The sequence below is a fragment of the Danio rerio genome, chromosome 10, assembly GCF_049306965.1.
Source record: "Danio rerio strain Tuebingen ecotype United States chromosome 10, GRCz12tu, whole genome shotgun sequence".
Lineage (NCBI taxonomy): Eukaryota > Metazoa > Chordata > Actinopteri > Cypriniformes > Danionidae > Danio > Danio rerio.
Window position 1 is genome coordinate 27,447,604 of NC_133185.1, and position 19,710 is coordinate 27,467,313.

At 35.0% G+C, this 19,710-nt stretch overlaps 1 protein-coding gene and 1 long non-coding RNA gene across 2 annotated transcripts in view; one reads left to right on the forward strand and one right to left on the reverse strand.

Moving 5' to 3' along the window:
- The window catches only part of efnb3a (ephrin-B3a), a 73,842-nt gene that overhangs the window by 15,269 nt on the left and 38,863 nt on the right, over positions 1–19,710 (forward strand). The window contains exon 2 of the mRNA XM_687578.8: positions 10,681–10,976. Coding sequence (XP_692670.2) covers positions 10,681–10,976 — 296 coding nt within the window. The remainder of the gene's footprint in view (positions 1–10,680; positions 10,977–19,710) is intronic.
- Positions 1,494–19,118, reverse strand: LOC141376363 (uncharacterized). Its single transcript, XR_012386303.1, has 2 exons — positions 18,740–19,118; positions 1,494–3,523 (listed from the first exon to the last, which is right to left on the reverse strand). It is a non-coding gene; the product is annotated as an uncharacterized lncRNA (long non-coding RNA).

Genomic DNA, 19,710 nt, shown 5'->3' on the forward strand with positions numbered 1-19,710 from the left:
ATATCGATATCTGCTGAAAAATGCTATATTTTTAATTATCGTCCGAAACCAAAATTATGATTATCTTAAAGTCGATTAATTAAGTAATTGTGCAGAACTGCCTGCTTTGCAAGAATCTTGCAGTAATATAAGTGTCAAATGACTAACAATTGTATATTAATGTAACACTTTTTATTCGAGAATATTTGAGCTGGTTTCTGTTCTTAGTTCTTTCATTTTCATTTTATTTCAAATATAACAGTCTAACAGTCAATTTTATCAAACGAAATAAGTGTAGTTAACTCAATATTTACTGAAAGTAATTTTACTTATTTGAAAAGAGTTTTGAACTCAGTTGAAGGTAATCAGTTAATTAAATACCTTATTATTTTAACTTAAATGGAGTAAGTACACAGTACTCATATAGGTTAGTTTTTTTTAAATGGTTTGTAGCAATTGGTTTACTCAGATAGTTTGAGTTGCCTAACTTGGTTTTACAATACTCAGTTGGTTTGAATTCTCTTCATTTATTGGGTTTTTCTGTGGTCAAATTGCTTCGCTCACTCAAATGGATTAAGTTCACAGTACTCATTAGGATTAGTTTTTGAACTTAAATGGTTTGTTGCAATCAATTTCCTCAAATGGTTTGAGTTACCTTAACTCTTTCGGTTTTACAGTGTATAATCATCCTACAATTTTTAAGTTATTGCTTTTTTTTGCTTTGAGTAGGCTATTCTAAGATAAGTTCAAACATTTATGAAGTTTTTAAAATAAAATCAGTTCTTCACAGTAAAAAATACAACATTTTTTAAATAAATATATTAATAGGCTAATAAATCGATTATCGACCACCAAATCTAAAGATTTATCTGTCTTGACCCAAAAATCCATATCGGTGCATCCCTACTAATAAGTTCTTGATGTCAGTATTTTTTATTATCTGGTTAAATAAAGAACGGTATATTATTGATTAGTCTTCAATAGTTTTATTAGTTTTGTAGCCAATCCACATTTCAATGTAAATATATCATTAATATTAATTAAACTAATTTAGAAATTATAAAGTAAATATAGACATGCAGAATGCATAATTATGTTTAATTACTTTTTACTTTTAGTAACACTAACAGGAAATCATATACGTGTGTGTGTGCGTGTGTGTGTGCGTGTGCGTGTGTGCATGTGTGTGCGTGTGTGTGTGTGTGTATATATATATATATATATATATATAAAAGCAAATATATATAAAAGCAGTCTACTAATACTGTAATAATAGGGTGAATAAAAATGGTTGTTGGGTTTGGTGAAAACAGAGCCTTAAGAGAACGATCAAAGTAAAGCATTAAAATATATTCACATTAACACCATTTTTTCCTCAAAATCAGCACAGAAAGCAATAAAAAAAATAGTTTAACGCAAGTTTTTCTTTTAAGGATGTTCTGGCTTTAACTTCAGGGTACACACACACACACACACACACACACACACACACATAGAAAGTCAGTGGAAAGGAATGAAAGTACACCCAGTTTAGTGCAATTACAAAATTAAAATAAAATGGTCTCATTATATAAGCTCTAAATAGAGGCTATTTTCCACATTACAGCACTGAGGTGAAGTACAGTGGTTCACTACTTAAAGGGACAGTTCAACAAAAAATGAATATTCTGTCATTATTTACTCACCTTTCACTGGTTTCAACTCTTTTTGAGTTTCTTACCACTTTTAAACACAAAAGTACATATACCTTTAACTGCCCGCTCTACCAATGGTTGACCATATTTTTACTGTTTTAAATAATCACTGTTAAAGTCATTTAAAGAATGACTGTTCTAAAAAATGGTTTACACACTTTTTACTTTCTTTTTATTTTCTTGCAGCTCCGTGAGCAAAATGCAGGTCATTCGACCCCAAACAGCGGCACCTTAGTGAATATAAGAATTTGAATAATTAATACAAAAAATTATAATTAATAAAAATAAAGTCTTGCAGATGACAATACAGCGCCATTGTGGTCCAGTGGTCAGCATGTTGCATTACGCCGCCGCCGAGTAATTTTATTTTATTTTTATTTTTCATTTTTAGTGTTAAGACATATAATACTGTTTGGGTTACTTATGTAGGTGTAAATATTTATTTTTATATTTTCATGTGACCACCGTTACAAAGGACTGGATATCTATAAAGAATTTTGCACAGAATATATATTCAGATATTGCAGGAAAGGACATTGTGATGTTTTAAAGAATAGTGTTGGAGATTCAGCTACCCTTTAATGTTTTCATATTTATAAAAAAAAAACTAGAAACATTTGAAGCTCTAAAAGAGCTCTGTTCTTGAAAAAGACATGATAGTGTCATTAGAAACTGAATTGGAAATGACGTTATTTTAATATAGTCAGTCGTGACCTGTGGTGGGCCGGTCTAAGGCTTGAAACTCCAGGGCTGAAAAGGAGTCCCACTCCGGCCCTGGTGCATAATATTTAGTATAGTGCTTTTTTCTACTATGAAAGTGAATGGTCATAGGTTTCAGCTTTCTTCCGCATATCTTTGTTTGTGTTTGTCAGAAATTGGAAACTCAAATGTTTGAACCCACTTGAGTGTGTGTGAATAGTTGATAAATTTTCATTTCTGGATGAACTATCCATGTAAGTTTATTTGAGTGTAACTCCATCAGCCTTTTGTTGCTTTAATGTGCCATGAGAAAACTTTTATACCAGTGGCGAATTAATACTGAATATGAAGCTTGCAAATACTGGCCTGTCACGTTGACGGTATAGTCAATGATTTGTGAGGGTTAAGAATGCAGAGTTATTTTTCCCATGTAAAAATGCATTTCCTAATTTTCCATGTAAATAAGGATAAAACATCGGCAGTTCATGCCGCATATTTCATGCTTAAAAAGATCAGTTTCAGATGGCAGTGTATTAAAATCAGAGTTCATGGTTTGTTGCCAATACATAGACATTCCTTTCACTTGATTGCCTGTTTCAGTTTCACTGCAAAAGAAGGTTTGATTTCACTCAAATTTAGACAAAAAAAATAATCTTTTCCATGAATAAATATGTTTGCAAAATCCACCAACCCAAGGGAAAATTTAGCGTTGTCAGACCTGATAACCACTGCACAGAACGCACAATATTTGTGCATTCGCTTGAACTATAAACAGACAAAGACTGTCAGCTCCTTCGACAAGCAAAGCTGTTTTTTCCTGTAGAGGCAGGAGAAATGCATTCAGCTCGTCAACTAGTGATCACATCACAGAGAAATTTTGACATGCTCAAAAGCCTTTGAAAAATCAGCGTAGTGTATAGTCAGAAACAGATGCGTGTTACATTTGCCTCCATCAGTAAATGGTATTAAGCTGCGATTGGATTTTTGTCCTTTGTTATTCCGGGGTGGTCTTGGTAATGGTCGCCATGTCTCGTTTGCCTCAGCAGGGGTCTGACAGCTCTCTGATAGAAATGTCTTCCGTTCGGACTGAAGGAAAACAGTTGGGATCTGCAGGGTGGTGGGATTTGAGGTTAACAGATTCATTTGCTTGGCTGTAAGAAAAACAAAAGTAAAATGAAATGTTCAGTTGTCCTTTGCTGTGAAATGAAAGAGGTCACACTCTTTTTAAAATTATGCGACATTAGTCACAGTTTCATGCACAAAAACCATCATAATTTAGTGTTTTATGACCATTTTTTACCCTCTCTTTGACCCTTTTAACATTGACAGTGGTTTGCAGCAGGCAGAAATCATTCATTTACAATGAGGGTTGGTGATTTGAGGCAGCGTGAGCTTTTATAGATGGTCTGTCAAGTAAAAAGTACTTGAACTTTGAAAAGTGTGTCTAGAGATTCTTACTTTTGAACGCAGACACCAGTTCTGTGTCAAGGGCTACTTTAAGCTTGACTTTCTCCTAGCTGGATTTGATTTATATTTGATTAAATCACAAAAATTTATTTGTAAATATCAAATATTAATTTTCCAATCTATTTTGTTGTTTAGCTTGTCTATAGTTTTATAAGTAACTTTTTTCTATTTTTCTTAATATAATTATTTAAAAAATCATAATAATCTTACACAATTATAGAGAATATTATTAGCGTTGCATGCTATATTTTTATCATATAGGCAAGACAAGGGCTGTGCGAATTGCAAACAAATATCTTATCTCTTTATAACAAAATAAACACAAGTGTTAAAGAGACTCCTAAACTTGATAAATGAAATGTTACAAAGTGTGTGCAATGGTAAAATGTAAAACTGAACAATCAAAGCAATCTTTAAGGTGTGATTTAATAATAATACAGTAAACCTTAAACTCTGTAAACAAAACAATTTATGTATATACATTATAATCTGTATATCAATATAATCAAATCTGAGCTTTTAAGTAAAGGAACTGACCATCATAATTCAAATACATATTACAACATTACAAATTGTAAAGTTAAATGACTATATTACTCCCTTATGCTAAAAACTCTTAGATGGGGTGCTGCTAGTGGCTGGGATGCACAAGAAAAGAAACCAAAAAGACACTCTGGCAAGATCCTTTTTTATTTGCAATCTCCTCGCTGCTGCTATACGGTACTCATTTCCGCATGTGTTGTTATTCTGACCTGAAGTGACAAGCGTGTGCATGTGGATTCCTTGACCAGTTTAACTTTGCGCTCACACTCCCATGGCATTTCTCGTAATTAGGTGACCATCCACCATTTTCTCATAGGATGACAAATGGACAAATCATTGCTGCATGCAAGTTTATGTAAAAAGTAAAAAGCACTGCAGTGTTTTGATGCGATTTGTTTGTCTGAGGTAATTAGTCTGCCGTTATTACTGAAATGTGTATATCAAAGTGTGAAGCAGATTGGTGAGTTCTACTTGCATGAATCGTGGTGCGCTCACTGCATTCAGAAAAGTTTAGATGTTTTGAACTCGGACCGACTGGAAAATGCGTGTACGTCATGTGAGTGCGCCTCTTTCCTAACATGTGCACGTCGTGCAAGTCGCATGCTTTCATTGGAAATGACAAACTTACACCCTAAGCTTATTTGCATTGCTTTCAAGGTGCAGCCACATTTTAATAAAACTATAGCGCTTCATAGTGAAACTACATAACACTTTTTTTTTTAATCAATATTGACAATGGTGTTCTGTCAATAAATATTAATACCAATTTTATCATCCAAGAACTATGATTTCAATTTTATTAAATTCGGATTTCACAATATAGATTTTTGTGAAGGTCAAATGATCACTTAAAAGTTCATTTAGCTAATACTAATAACATAATGTATAGAATGAACTATTGTTATTCGCTTGACTGTAGTCTTAACTCTTCACATTAATAACAATAGTTTCTTCGATACATCATAATATTGTAATGACTATATTGACTTTCAAACTTATCTAAATTTAAAACAAAATTACTAAAACTTTCATAGAAACAGAAAATAATGCATTTAAATGTTTCTTTTTTCATGTAATTTAAATTTTCATATTTTTACATGTATTCTTGTAATAAAAAATAAAACAACTCCTTTCAATTCCGTTGCATTTTTTTTCTAAAAACAAACTTTGAGAAGCCCAGCATGGGTCTCAAGGGAAAATGTGTTGGTGTAAGTGAAGTGAAGTGCAGTTTTTGTTGAGGAGAGAAAGAGAAAAAAAATCAAAGCATCTGATGGCCTCAGAAACTCAAGGGCGACCCAAAGTCACTCCATCTCAGCAGTGCAAGTGTAAAAGAGCCTTGGGATTCAAACACACCAATGAAAAACATCGAACCAACAACAGAAATAACAAAACACAGCGCTCTGAGAGCGACAGACAGTATGTAATCAGGTCAACCACCCTTAACCTTTATCTAAACAGCATGTGGTGATTTGACTAACCAATGGCTATCCAGTTTAGCCAGTAAAGAATGCCAGATTGCCCTCCTGTGTCTTCAGTCAGACACAATTAGTTAAATATACCACAGAGACAAAAACTATTAAACAAGTGTCTATAAATAACTAAACACACAGACAGTCTGATAAACCCAGTCCATCGTATATGGTCAGATTGTGTGTGTGTGTGTGTGTGTGTGTGTGTGTGTGTGTGTGTGTGTGTGTGTGTGTGTGTGTGTGTGTGTGTGTGTGTGTGTGTGTGTGTGTGTGTGTGTGGGTCATCATAATTCACTGCCTCGGGAAAATTGCTTGGTTCGATGAGCAGCGCCATGTAAACATCAAAGGCCATGTGTGTGTGTCTGTGTGTGTTTTGGACCAAACAGTGACAATCAAGAGTTTTCGTTTGATAATTTAAAGGGTTTGTTCATCCCAAAATGAAAATTCTGGAAATTCTGGAACCACTTACTCAATCCCCTGTGGCATTCAAAGACTTATGTTTAACTTCAGAACATAAATGAAAAATATTGTATTTAAATCTTTCATATTGATCAATCTGTGATGCTTCAAAGTTGCTTCCTAAAAGAAATCCATATGATTCAATTGATTTGATCAAAATCTTATTGACCGTAGTGTATGCCTGTGAATGAATGTGTATGGATGTTTCTCAGAGATGGGTTGCAGCTGCAAGGGCATCCGCTGTGTAAAACGTGTGCTGGATAAGTTGGCGGTTCATTCTGCTGTGGCGACCCCAGATTAATAAAGAGACTTAGCTAAAAAAAAATGAATTAATGAATACTGTTACGCCATAAATATTATGGTATTAATATTGTTCTACATATACATTACTATAAAACTGCATGCTATAAAGTCTGTGGTACACAAAAATGTTGGAGACTCTATTCATTTCATTTTAATTGCATGAGCTCTATTAATTTATTGTTGGTGAAGCATTTTTTGACCCCTTACCTTTAATTAGTGGCAAATTTTTGCAATTTATGTTGCATGTAAGCAACAAACACTGTCAATTTAAACTACATACTCTATCTATACTATATAATCTTATATAATCTATTCATCTTAAAAGCTGTCATGAAAAAAAGAATTTGAGGCATTGTAGCTTAGGGTGAGCAAACTAGCAATTTTCACAAGACTATGATTATGCATATTAATGGTTATCTTAATCCTTGAAAGGTTTTTTAGCTGTATGTTCATTTATAAAGCTTCAACACTGCATCAAATTACAAAAGAATTATTACAATTTAATCAAGGTATTGCAGCATCTATGGGAAAGCAAATATATTAGTAATATTGCTTACTCTTCTGGCTGCTTTCCTTGTTTTGAAAGCAATGAAAATGCTGTTGTGGAGTTTTCGTTTATTATTTGAACAAATAAATTATTTTAGTTTTAGATTATTATTAAATACATTTTTTGTGCACAAGTTTACCCAACTAAAACAACTTTCAATGCTGAGAAAAAATGGCCTTTGGAGGGTTTGAAAATCTTTTCATCTATGTTTTAAATATGAACTTTCTATTCTAATTTGGACGATAACCACTTTCAAGGTATACTGTGGTTTGGAAAGGTCAAGGTTTTAAAACCGCCAAAATTTTGTACTATACCATTCCTACGGTATATGTAAGATTTTTTTTATTTATGTTTTTTTAGAACAACAGTATCTCCAGCAACAAAGATCTCCTAAGATGCCCTTTGAAAATGTAAAGAAATCTGTGTTTTTGAAACTAATGAAGACAGCAGAAGTCAATGATACATTATTACTATTTAGCCTAACATATTTACTGCTCCAAATTATTTTAAATGTTACTCAAAATAAAATAAATTGTGTTTAATAGGGAAAAGTTTTTTTTTGTTTGTTTTTTTTAACCATTTTTACCATAATGTTTTTTAACATTTAAAAACAGCATATATTAGAGCAGTTAGCATAATACTGTGAAATATTTATCCAAGATTATCATACCGTCAGAATCTTATACTGGCCCATGCCTAACTCTAATTCTAAAATTACAGAAATTTTATTTTGTGGTAAACAAGCTTCAGCGCATCTGGTTAATAAATTGCCATATCTACCGTCATTCTGAACCCAAATGAAGTGGCCAAAATCATATTGGCTTTCGCTGCATTTTGGTCTTGTGTTTGGTTTTACAGACGTCTGATTGATTCCTGGATTGACCGTGTTAATGGATGCCTGTTGATCCACAGATCAGGAGCATTTGTTCTCACATGATTTTAACTTTTCTGCCAGCTGTCTGGCTGACTAGGAGCGTTTTTGGATCTCGGTCTGCACGGTGGTGTCTTACAAACTGTGGTGTGGTTAACTGCAGTTTTGCTTGGATGTCTCTGCCTGATGGAAATGGCAAGCTTTTACACTTAGTGCAAGGGGAGAAGGGTCTACAAAATGTCTTTATCTACAGTAGGGTTATTTATGAGGTAAATTTTCAACTTCAGAACAAGATTTTTTTTTTCTCTGAATAGAGCTAAAATGTCAGTCTAGTAAATGCCACATTTCTTTTTTTACTTATATGGAGGTATAAGAGCTTTTACTGCTGTGCCTCAGCTTTTGGCCTTGATTTGACTGAGAGTGTTGTATGAAGTACTGGATAATTGCTTGTTGTGCTCAAAGTTATGTTTTTTTTTTCTTTATGTGAGTATTCATAAATTTATATATCCACTAATATGCCATTTCAAGGTGAGAGTTCTCCTCTCCACATTCTTTTTTTGCTGATATTTTCTAAATAAAGCTAAAGTAAAGCAAAAGAAGTTGTCTGTTACCAAAAACAAATTCCCTAAGATTGTTGGTAAAACTTTAAAATAATGGTATATTTATTAATGGATTTACTAATATGAATAAACAATTAAACATACATTAACTTCAGTAGTTAATGAAAGTAAAGTTGTTGATCATTAGTTCATTGACGCACTTCAGCAGTGTTTATTTGAAGGGCACCAGAATATCTGCGCTTGAGCAGCGTATATTTGAGGGGGCGTGCAGAAGTTTTGTGCATGAGCAAAGGAAATCGACGCGCAAGCAAAGAGATTCGCATGCTGTAGGCTATTACACAAATACGATCTCGACTTGTAATACTGCGCACATGAGATTTGTCATTGAAATAATGACACAGGTAGTTGGTATTTCTGTGTAAAAAAAGGCCTGTCCCCACAGCTAGAAAAAATCCTAGAGAAAACTCTGAATTATAATTTATGAAAGTAATAACTTGACTTAAATCCTCAAAAGTCAGATGCTTTAATTGTAAATTAATAGTGTTTAAAAAAAACTGTATCGCATGCCTATATAACACTAATACAAATTAGTTGTATGTGCGTAAGTTCCCTGAAGTGACTGCATTGATCAATAATGTAAACAATGTTCAGTCATGATTATGCATGATGTGTTGTTTTGCTAATTTCAGTAACAACTCTGGAGGGACCAGCTAGAGACCTTGTATTTAATTTTAGAATTAAGCGAGTAGTGCACAAACACAGGCTGATTTCTTTTCTCTCGAGACTGGCGCTTTAAAATAAGAATGTAAAACACACTGCTTATTAATAACACGATGCAGAGTGTTGCAACAAAAAAAGTGAGTGCTACAGATTCAACACTGACTATTTTGCTTTTTGATTGATGTGTTCCGAATATATAAAACTTAGTATTTTAATTAATTGCAAAAGCATTAAAGAAAAAGATTAATTGTTATCATTTATGAATACATTTTAAAATAATAAATACTGGGCGGCACAGTGTCTCAGTGGTTAGCACTGTCATCTCACAGCAAGAAGGTCGCTGGTTCAAGTCTCAGCTGGACAAGATCCGGGTTCCCTTACAGTCCAAAGACCTGCGCTATAGGTGAATTGGATTAATGGATTAGCCATAGTGTATGAGCGTGTGTGTGTGTGTGTGTGTGTGTGAATGTGAAAGTGTAAAGGTGTTTCCCAGTACTGGGTTGCAGTTGGAAGGGCATTCGCTGCCTAAAATATACGCCGTTAATTTTGCTGTGGCGACCCCTGATAAATAAGAGAATAAGAAGACTCTATGACATAGTAGGATAGACAAAAATAGCTGTGAATGCTTATGATTATTACTGTAATATTTATCAGAATATAAACATGGGTTTGAGGTATTTTTTAAAGGGATATTTTACCCCAAAAATTATTTCTTAACTTTTGACACTATTAAGTGGTTCTAAATGTTTATGAATTTCTTTCTTTACCATGGAAGTCAAAGGCTGCTTTTTTTAACATTCTTCTGAATATCTTTTGTGTTCAAAAAAAAAAAAAAGTAAAAATATTATTGAAAATTTATCTCATTTAGTTGAACTATCCCTTTTTATGTAGCCGAATAACAATAACTCCTGTTTGAACAAATTTGACAACACAAATATTTACACTGTGCAATCCAAACAAATACTCTACCTCTGCTTAAAAGTGGATAAGCTCGATACATTATAGACCCTGTTTAATCCCGTATTTAGTGCCATCCGCTTGTGATCGGATTGTCTAAAACTCTCATGCATCATCAGGTTTCCCTATTGTAGGCAAAATGTGACTTCCACACATGCTCATTTTCATCACATTGGCACGCACAACCACACATATGCCCTCTCACACACTCTCCGGAGCCAAAGGGCATGTATGTTTACATTTTGGGGTAAAAAAAGAAACGGTATGAACAAAAGGGCAGTTTCACCATCCGCTAGGCCTTACGGTTTCACATGCACATACGCGCGTGCAAATATCAAACTGTCAATCTCAGTTTTCACAGAGGCGATCATTACTCATTTGTCCATCATCTCTCTCCCTCTGATATTTTCAGGTTTGGAGATGAGCGAGGCTACATTCTCTACCCTCAGATAGGTGATCGCCTGGACCTTGTGTGTCCTGCCACGAGTCCCGCGGGACCAAACTCTCCTCCTGAGTATGAGTTTTATAAACTGTACCTGGTGTCCACACGAGAGCAGGCCGACAGGTGTGAGGTGATGGGGGCTCCGAATCTGCTGCTCACCTGCGACAAACCCAACAGCGATATGAGGTTTACCATCAAGTTCCAGGAGTATTCGCCCAATCTGTGGGGTCACGAGTTCAAGAACTTACGAGACTACTACATTATTGGTAAGTACTGGTGAACATACACAAGTACAAATAACAAACAACCGGAATTGCTGTCCATAATCATATAGGCTTCTGCAAATTTTCTTGTTGTGATTAACTGCTAAAGTTTTTATCATGGTTTACGGTATTATGACACAAAATATAATATAACAGGCATAATAACTCAAAGTATTATATTTCTTCATTGTATTTACACGGATATACAAATGAGCAAATTATATTGCTGAAGGATTATAAAGTACAACAGGTAACACTTCTCTTTGTTTTCTTTTGCAAACCAGTCGTTCTAACGTTAGCTTGAACTGTTAGCATAAAGATATGCATGGCAGGTATGTCGCATCATGTCACAATGATTGACTGGGCACTGAACCAGTGACTGTTTACAGAGAGTAATAAAACAACAATGTGTAAAATAGATGAATAAACGTCACCATATCGAATGAATCATGAAGCTGTTGGCTAAATTCTCCATCAATCAAACTGGAAATAAATTACTGGCTAAAAGTGACTGACAGATAGCATAATAATATTCGCAGGATGATGAAGATTTAACCACGGTGGACATTTCAGCAAGACAATGATCCAAAACACAGCCAAGGAAACACTCAAATACTTTCAGAGAAAGAAAATAAAGCTGTAGAATGGCCTGGCCAATCACCTGACTTGAATACAATAGAAAATCCAAAATAAAGATCAGATTTGGTAGACGTGACCCATAGAACCATCAAGACTTTTACACTCTGTTGAACTGAGCAATGCTTGTAATTTCTCCATATAAGAGGCATCCTTAAGCTGCTGTCACCAAAAAAGCATTTTTATGAAGTATAAAATGTTTCAGTCGTTCACTATTTTCTCCTTGTGTCATTTCATTGTTATTACACATAACTAGTTTTTGTTTTATTTTTATATTTGCATTGTTTGGGTGTTTATCAAAATCTGGTTCATGATCTGGTCCAAAAAGGAAAAAAACATGACGTGTTCAATCATTTTCCCCCCTGTACATTGTCTATATGTGTATAGTAATAATTTTTGCATACAGAATGGGAACCATTTGTTGGTATTATGTCTCCATTTTCTTTTCATTTAGCCATTATTAATGTTGTGACTATAATGCCATGCTTGGGTTTAATATCTTCCAGGCTGCTCTTACTCAAAGGCTCAAGCTTAGTCATGTTTAATAATCCCATAACCCCAATTTTTTTGTCACGCTCTGTTATAACTATTCTTAAGGCCCTGATATACCAAGCCAATAGCTGGTCATTGTTGAGCATTGGGCAGCTTAGTTTTTACGGTGTGTTTCACAGTGTCTGCACTATAGTCGGACCACATCAGGGGGGTTTTGACCCATTTAGCATGTTGAATAGGACTCTGTTGGAGATGGTGCCATTTGTTAGAGAAAGAACTTTAACTGGCTGTTTAACATGAGTCACGTGGAATCAAGAAAGTTGCCATTAGTAAAGCATGTTTAATTAAGATATTTGGATAAATAAATGAAATGTATGCATAAAATCATAAACTCCTAATATTTTTCCTGTCATTGACAGGATTTTCAGTCATTTATGATGCAACTCTTGCTTGTCATTGCCTAAATCATCACACATATTGGTAAAGACAGCCGTTTTTATAGCACACAACCTTTCTCAGACTTTTACAGTGTATGTAAGTAAATCAATTTATTTACATCCATCAAGAAAGTTTAGATTGGTTGTGTGCTAAGGCTGTATAATAAGCCATTGTAGTTCTCCAGTTGACTGCCATTTAATATGAATTCGAGAGCTTTAATTTACAATGATTAATTATTTAAAAAGGCTCAAGCCCAAAAATATAATTTGAAATAAAGCGATCATTTCTTCTGTAGAATAATTGGAACGGACAAACATTTTAGGGAGCATTTGCTAATTACCCAAGTGCAATAATAACACACGTCAGCCGGAGGGGTTCAGTCCCGTCAAATTTACCTCACAGTCGCTCCACCAAGAGATAAATCCATCGATAAAACACAGAGTATGTGAGAGTGTTACTGTTTGTTCCCTAGGGAAATCACTTTTAATTAACCTGTGTTGGCAGTTGTTAATTTCTACAATATGCTCGTAATGAGAAAGAGAAAGACAGAGCACCGGGTGCTGTGCAGTTTTACACACGCTTGTGATTATGTGGGTCTTAATTGGCTGTAATGGGCCTGTGAGACTCAAGGGCATTTAAGAGCAGCTAGACACAACAGCCCTACCAGTAGCAAACACACAATGTGTCTTTTCTTTTCCCAAATACAGTAGCGATCAAAATTAGAGGACAATTTATAATTGTTTTTCTGAAATAATGTAACCTTTAGTGTTTCAAAATATTAGTGTGTTTTAGTTGAGGCTGTAGAAAGTTTTTTTACAAAATAACCAAGGCACTAAAATCCTATTTTTGTGCAAAACTGTTTTTTAACCATAGACTTTAAAAGATATAACGTAGTATCCGTGGCATCAACATATAGGCGTGGCCATCCGTCAACATTTTGTTTGTACATCATAACGCCGACTTGGCGTTACCAAAAAAAGGGGCAAAGAGGGGGAAAATGATCGGAGCTACAGACGCCTGCTAGCATTTTGCTCAGACAGGCATTTCTTTGGGAGAAACGCTTAATACATGATTACCTACGACTTCTTTGTGTTCTGACCACATGTGCTTGGTTGTACACTAAATTAGTAAAGTGTTTAGTCTTTTAAAAACACCATTGTAATACACTGAGCCACTAAGCATGGTTCTTATGGCATTTTTCTACAAGAGCATAACGCAAATTACTTCCAAATACTTCAGCAGTCTGTATTTGTAAATGTAAGGCTATTTATGAAATCCAGGCATAACACTGTATGACAACGGTTCAGATGACTGTTTTATTGCCTACAGCTAATCAATCTGTCAGATTCTGGAGTGCATTTAAATTTCTAAAAAAATTACAAATGATAAATGATCTTAAATAAAACAAATGCATTTATAGATATGCTATACAAGTATATAATTTCACTCACCTGGGAAATAGAGGCCACTTGAGTGGTGTATGAACACAATTAAGTGCACAGCATGCCATATTATCTGATAATTGTTGGAAGTAATTCCTAAAGGCAATTGACTGTGTAAAGCCACATAAAACAAAACAAAAAAGCTATGTATATGCCAAGTTCAGTGGCTAACCAGCCAGAATCAGCTGAGGTGAAGTGACGGCGATCTGCGTGACCTAGCTGTCACTTAAGTGGCCACACCATTAATTATGCAGACTTAGCATAACTTAATATAATCGAAACGGATGAGTTATAAAAAAACACCCTCTCACAGTTGTCATAAAGTGCAATATTAAGTATATACACCAAATTTATTTTTTTGTACCAGGCTGTAAAGTTGGCCATTTTTACATTGGGGTCAATAAAGATGTGCTCTACTATGAAGCTAGGCCTAGCAGAATTTCGATGAATTGCAGTTTCTGTTACTTCTGTTAGCTACACAAGGAAGAGCGGGATGTTGCCAGTTTGTGTTCAACTTAGCGAACAGCATTGATTGTAGGACAAAGAATGATCATTTTAAGAAATCATTAATCTCTCGCAGGACATCATAAGTTTCTTAAAAGTCATCACTAGGATACCAATGACTATAATGGATTTCTTAGCCATAGTGTTTTTAATCAAGTTTAAATCAGAACTTCGTTCTGCCATTTCATTTTTTTATGTTTTTAGTTTCAAAGAGCTGCTCTAGCTGTGTGCAGGGGCTCATAGCCATGCTGATTGGGTGATAACTGCAAGAAAGAAACCACATATTGCCAAAGAAGCTTATGTTATGTTTATAGGAGCTTATGTTTCCCATCGGAACCAAATAAATTAAACTCACTTTCATCACTCAAATAACACAACATCTGTCCACACAACACATTCTTCAACAAAGGTTTTTGATTCTTTCTGCTGATCAGAGGTTTTTCACTGTGGGTTTTCAGTCCAGTTTCTCTCTGTAGCACTAAACTGAAGAGCGATTCTATCTAACACACCATCCATTGAGATTATCTGCGTTATTTTGTCTTCTTTTACATTTGACGACCAGTCATTTTGAAAGATCTGATTGAGTTACAATGTAATACTGCAAAATTGAAATCACAGATTTGGAATGACCAACTTCTCTTGGTATGGGTGAAAGGATCATCGCTTTTGCCTTCAACTGAACAACCTGCTGTCAGCAGATTTGAGGCACTTGAGAATGCTCACAATCTTTACAGCGCTTCAGAATGTATGTAACTCATTAAAAATAAATGGGGGCTTTATAAAACTACCCTTTTACTTTATCAATTCATCATATAGGACTAAGCAGTGACCTCGAAAGATAAGAAATCGAAGGATGCTCTCCAATTTTGATTTCTACCATATCTATACTCTTATCTATGCTCTTTTAGATCACAGCTGTGAACTATTTATGTGTTTTAATACAGCATAAAAGCACAGATGATGAGTGTGGGTTTTAGCGCTTTGGTCCTGGTGTGTGTGGATTGGAGTGATGCTTTTAGCTGCTGGTTGTTTCCCCTGTGATCTGCACTGTTTGAAGCCGAGATCTTCTCCCTACTGAGTGTGTATCAGAGTGTATCAAACGCTCCGAGCTCTTTTGTCAAAACTTTGATCACTGGGCGCTAACTGAGTTCCCAGGGGAGCACTTTACCCTAAAAAGCGTTCGAAAAAACCTACTGCATTAGAAATCCCTCTCCAAAAACCTCCCTTTCGCATTCACGTTCGGCGAAGCGCAGTCAATAATTCACAGTAGCTGCATCGCTGGAAGATTAAAAGTGTTTTACCTTGGCCTTACATGAACGTCTTTGTTTGTCCGTCCTACAGCTACTCGTCAGTTTGTGTGTGCATGTTTATGTGTGTGTGTTTGTGTCACATTGGTTTAGAGTTGTGGTGAGAGCTTGTTAATTATTGAAAAGGTCTCGTTGGTTTATTTATCAAGGTTAAGCTGAAATATTAGAGATGAACTCTGCTCCCACCCTACCCAGGGTGTGTGCATGTGTGCATTATATATAAGCCCCCTAGCTTGACGTCAGAGTGGGATACTGCAAGCGAGTTACATGACTAGGCATGGTATGATAACCATTTTCAAAGTTGACAGCGGTTTGGAAAAGTCAAAGTTTTAAAATTGCCTAAATTTTCTGTTATTTTTTTCATTTTTTAGGACATCAGTATCTCCAGCTGAAAAGATATCCAAAGATGCTGTTTTAAATAGTAAAGAAGCAGATGATGACAGCAATCAATCATTCGTTTTAATTATTCAGCGTGACATGTTTTCTCTTCCAAAATATATTAAATGTTTCTTAAGATAAAATATATTGGCTGCGTCCGAAATCGCCTGCTAATCAGTAGGTACTGCATTTGAATTTGAATGTACTACTCGAACGTTAGAAAAGTACGTTCTATGCTGTAAAAAGACGTAGATTTGCTCTTGACATTGGTGGGAAGATACATCCTTAAAGCTGCATTCAACAGCACAAATTATGTTTTGCGCTTTTAGGAATATGAATAAAGTGCTTAATAATATAAAATAAACTCCCTATAATATAAATAACAATCCCGTCCCATGTGGCAAAAGATGATTTTACTGCAGTCGGGCTTTGAGGAGGTTTGATTGTAGAGAAATTTAGAGAGGGTGTGTAATGCAATTCAACTCTTTTATCTCGATTATAGTTTGTCAAAATCATGGATGCCAAAATCCAAAGCGAATTTTGATTAATTGCACAACCTTGGCTAATAGTCTTACAGTAAACTCGTAGCAAATTTAACTTTATGCACGTGTAGGTTACTAAGGGTCAATTAAATTATTGGTGGGGATATTACAGTAATTGGTGGGGACACGTCCCCTCTGTTCATGCCAATTCTACACCATTGATGCAGTATGAATGTGAGTAGTAAGAAGGGACCTCAGACGTACTACGGATGCTATTTGTCATCATCACGTGGCCTACCTGTTTCACTCCCATTCATGAATGTTCTCGTGGTGCATGATGGGATAGCATAGCGTCCATCGAATGCGCACTTCAGAATCTTACCGGAAGTAGTCGATCATTTTGGGTACTTCTCGCATACTGTTTTTAAAATTCGATGAATTCGGACATACTACTCGGCTTGCATATTGTTTTTAGCGTAATATACTGTATGTGCGATTTTTGGATGCAGCCACTGTGTTCAAAGTAGAAGTAAGTTCTTGTTGTTTTGACTGAAATTGACTGAAAGCAACATTTTTGATGAATTAATTTTTATATTCAGATTATTTTATGTATATCCTTTATTTAGATTGAAGTGTTTGTATTTAAATCATTAGAAATTTGAACTAACGTAATAGGTTTAGACTTTTTTTAAGACTTAAGGCTCATACACACCGGGACGCTTCGTTTGTGTTTATTGTCAGCATTTTTTGAGACGTTTTTCTGGATTCAAACCCAGGCGATTTTTCACTGGCGTTGAGCAGAAGAGTATGCAAAATCACTCCTTGACGTTAGATGGTGCTACACAACTTTAATATTCTGACACCCGCTTGGAACACCGAAGAAGAAGACAGAGTTGACACGCTTGTTGTTATAGATGGTTCAAGAAGCAGCTCCAGCTCTAGCGATGAAAAAATTATTATTGTTCACCAGTGCAATAAGCAGCTCCACGTTCATATGGCCTCTGGATATCTTATTCGATGTGCGCTCGCATTGACAGTTTTGCGCTTGAGCGCCTCCTTTTGCTGTTTACTTCAGCAGCTCTGTGCATGGGAACAAAAGCGCTAATCTGATTGGTGGAGAAAGTTTTGATGTGGTGCTTTAAACAAAAAAAACAAGCATGAGGCTTTTCTTTAAAAATGACACTTTTACGTTTGGCGTTTTGTGTGTTAGTGTGCACAACCACTTTGGCTCCCTTTATTTCGTCACGAGGCCTTAAACGCAGACTAAAACGCGAAAAAAAAGCATCCCGGTGTGCATGGGCCTTTAGATTTTAAAATTGTTTATAGATTTGACTTTCAAGATCTAAGTTACATTTCAGTTTGAATTTAGATTTAATATTTTCTATTTAGGTTTATCATTTCTGATTTATTAATTAATTAATTAATTAATTAATTTATTTATTTATTTATTTATTTGAAGATACAGATTCATTTTGCGGTTAGATTTATTTTCAAGATGTAGGTTACATTTAGCTTTGTATTGACATAATAAATTTAATATTTAGGTTTAGATTTCTTTTTAAGATTTAGATTACATTTAGGTTTCATGAATTAGATTTAATATTTACCATTTTGATTTACACTTAATATTTTGATCTAAGATTCATATTTTAAAATTAGTTTAATATTAAAACAGATAAGGATTTAGATTTAATTCTTCACATTAATATTAATCATTTAAAATGTAGATTTAGAATTCAGTTCAGTTGCAAAAGAATTGAAATGTTTTTGATTGCATTCAGGCTTAATCTTGATGTCAATTTTAGATTTAACACTTATAAAATAAAAATACTAAAATTTAAAAATACAGAAACAAATGGTATTAGGCAGCTTTTATTGTTAAACCTGGGCCTTTTTTTGCCACACACTTTTTTGTTGCCCTGTTCTGACTTGCCATGTAGAAATGTGAGAGGTTTCTTGATTCTTTCCACACACACACACACACACACACACAAACAGACACATACTGTACACACACACACACACACACACACACATAATCGCATCCCATTACACATACATATTTTTAGCTGTAACGTTTAGCATACCTTGCTGCCTAGTTTGAAGCCATGTCCAAATTAAAACCGTACGGTTTAATTTCACACAGATGTCGAGTTCCAGAGTTCAACGCTGGTGCTCTTGTGTTTGTGTGCATGTTTGTGTGCGTCTGCCATGCTGAGCCAGTGAGTTTGAGCCTGATGCCTATGAGTAGTGACAGGTCCCTCCCGAACTAGGTCAGCAATCAGAGCCCCACGACACACTATGCTATGTGTGTGTCTGTGTGTGTGTATGTGTGAGTCTGTGTTTATCCCTATGAATGCGTCCAATTGAATTTCCAGCTCCATTTCGATTGCTGCATGTGTCGGCCTGATCTTTGCGATCTGTATGTGAGAGAGGGTGTGTGTTTGTGTGTGTGCTGATAAAATCGTGCTGCAGGTTTCAGGTTAATGGGATATAGAAGCTTTAACACTGTGATTCATTAACCTTGTGGCATCTGCAGCTGCGCTTAAAGTCATTAAGTCCACAAACACACACCCTCACACACACACACACACACACACACACACACACACACACACACACACACAAAGGATACATAAAGAGAATTTCAGTTTATTAAATGTATAATTGCAAAGAGTAAATATATAATTAAAAATAAAACTAAATACATTTGATCTTTTGATGCAGTAAGATTTTTTTCCATCTCTATAACAGACCTAAATGTCTATTATATTGAAATAGAAAAAGTAAGGTAAACATCAAATTGGGATAAAATCTAGGTATATGTCTAATCAAAATCTCATTGACAATTAATATTCATTTTACCTGTAGCAGCCATTACTCAAGCCACTTACTCCTGCTCATGAAACATTTCTGTTTCTAATTAACATTAAAACATTTGTGCTGCTGTTGCACAAAGCCAGTTTGTGTTTTTAACCCAGAAAAGTTTGCGTTTCGTTCAAAAAATATCTAAGGTTTTGGTTTTTTATAGCCATGGCAACTTAAGCCCCGGTCACAT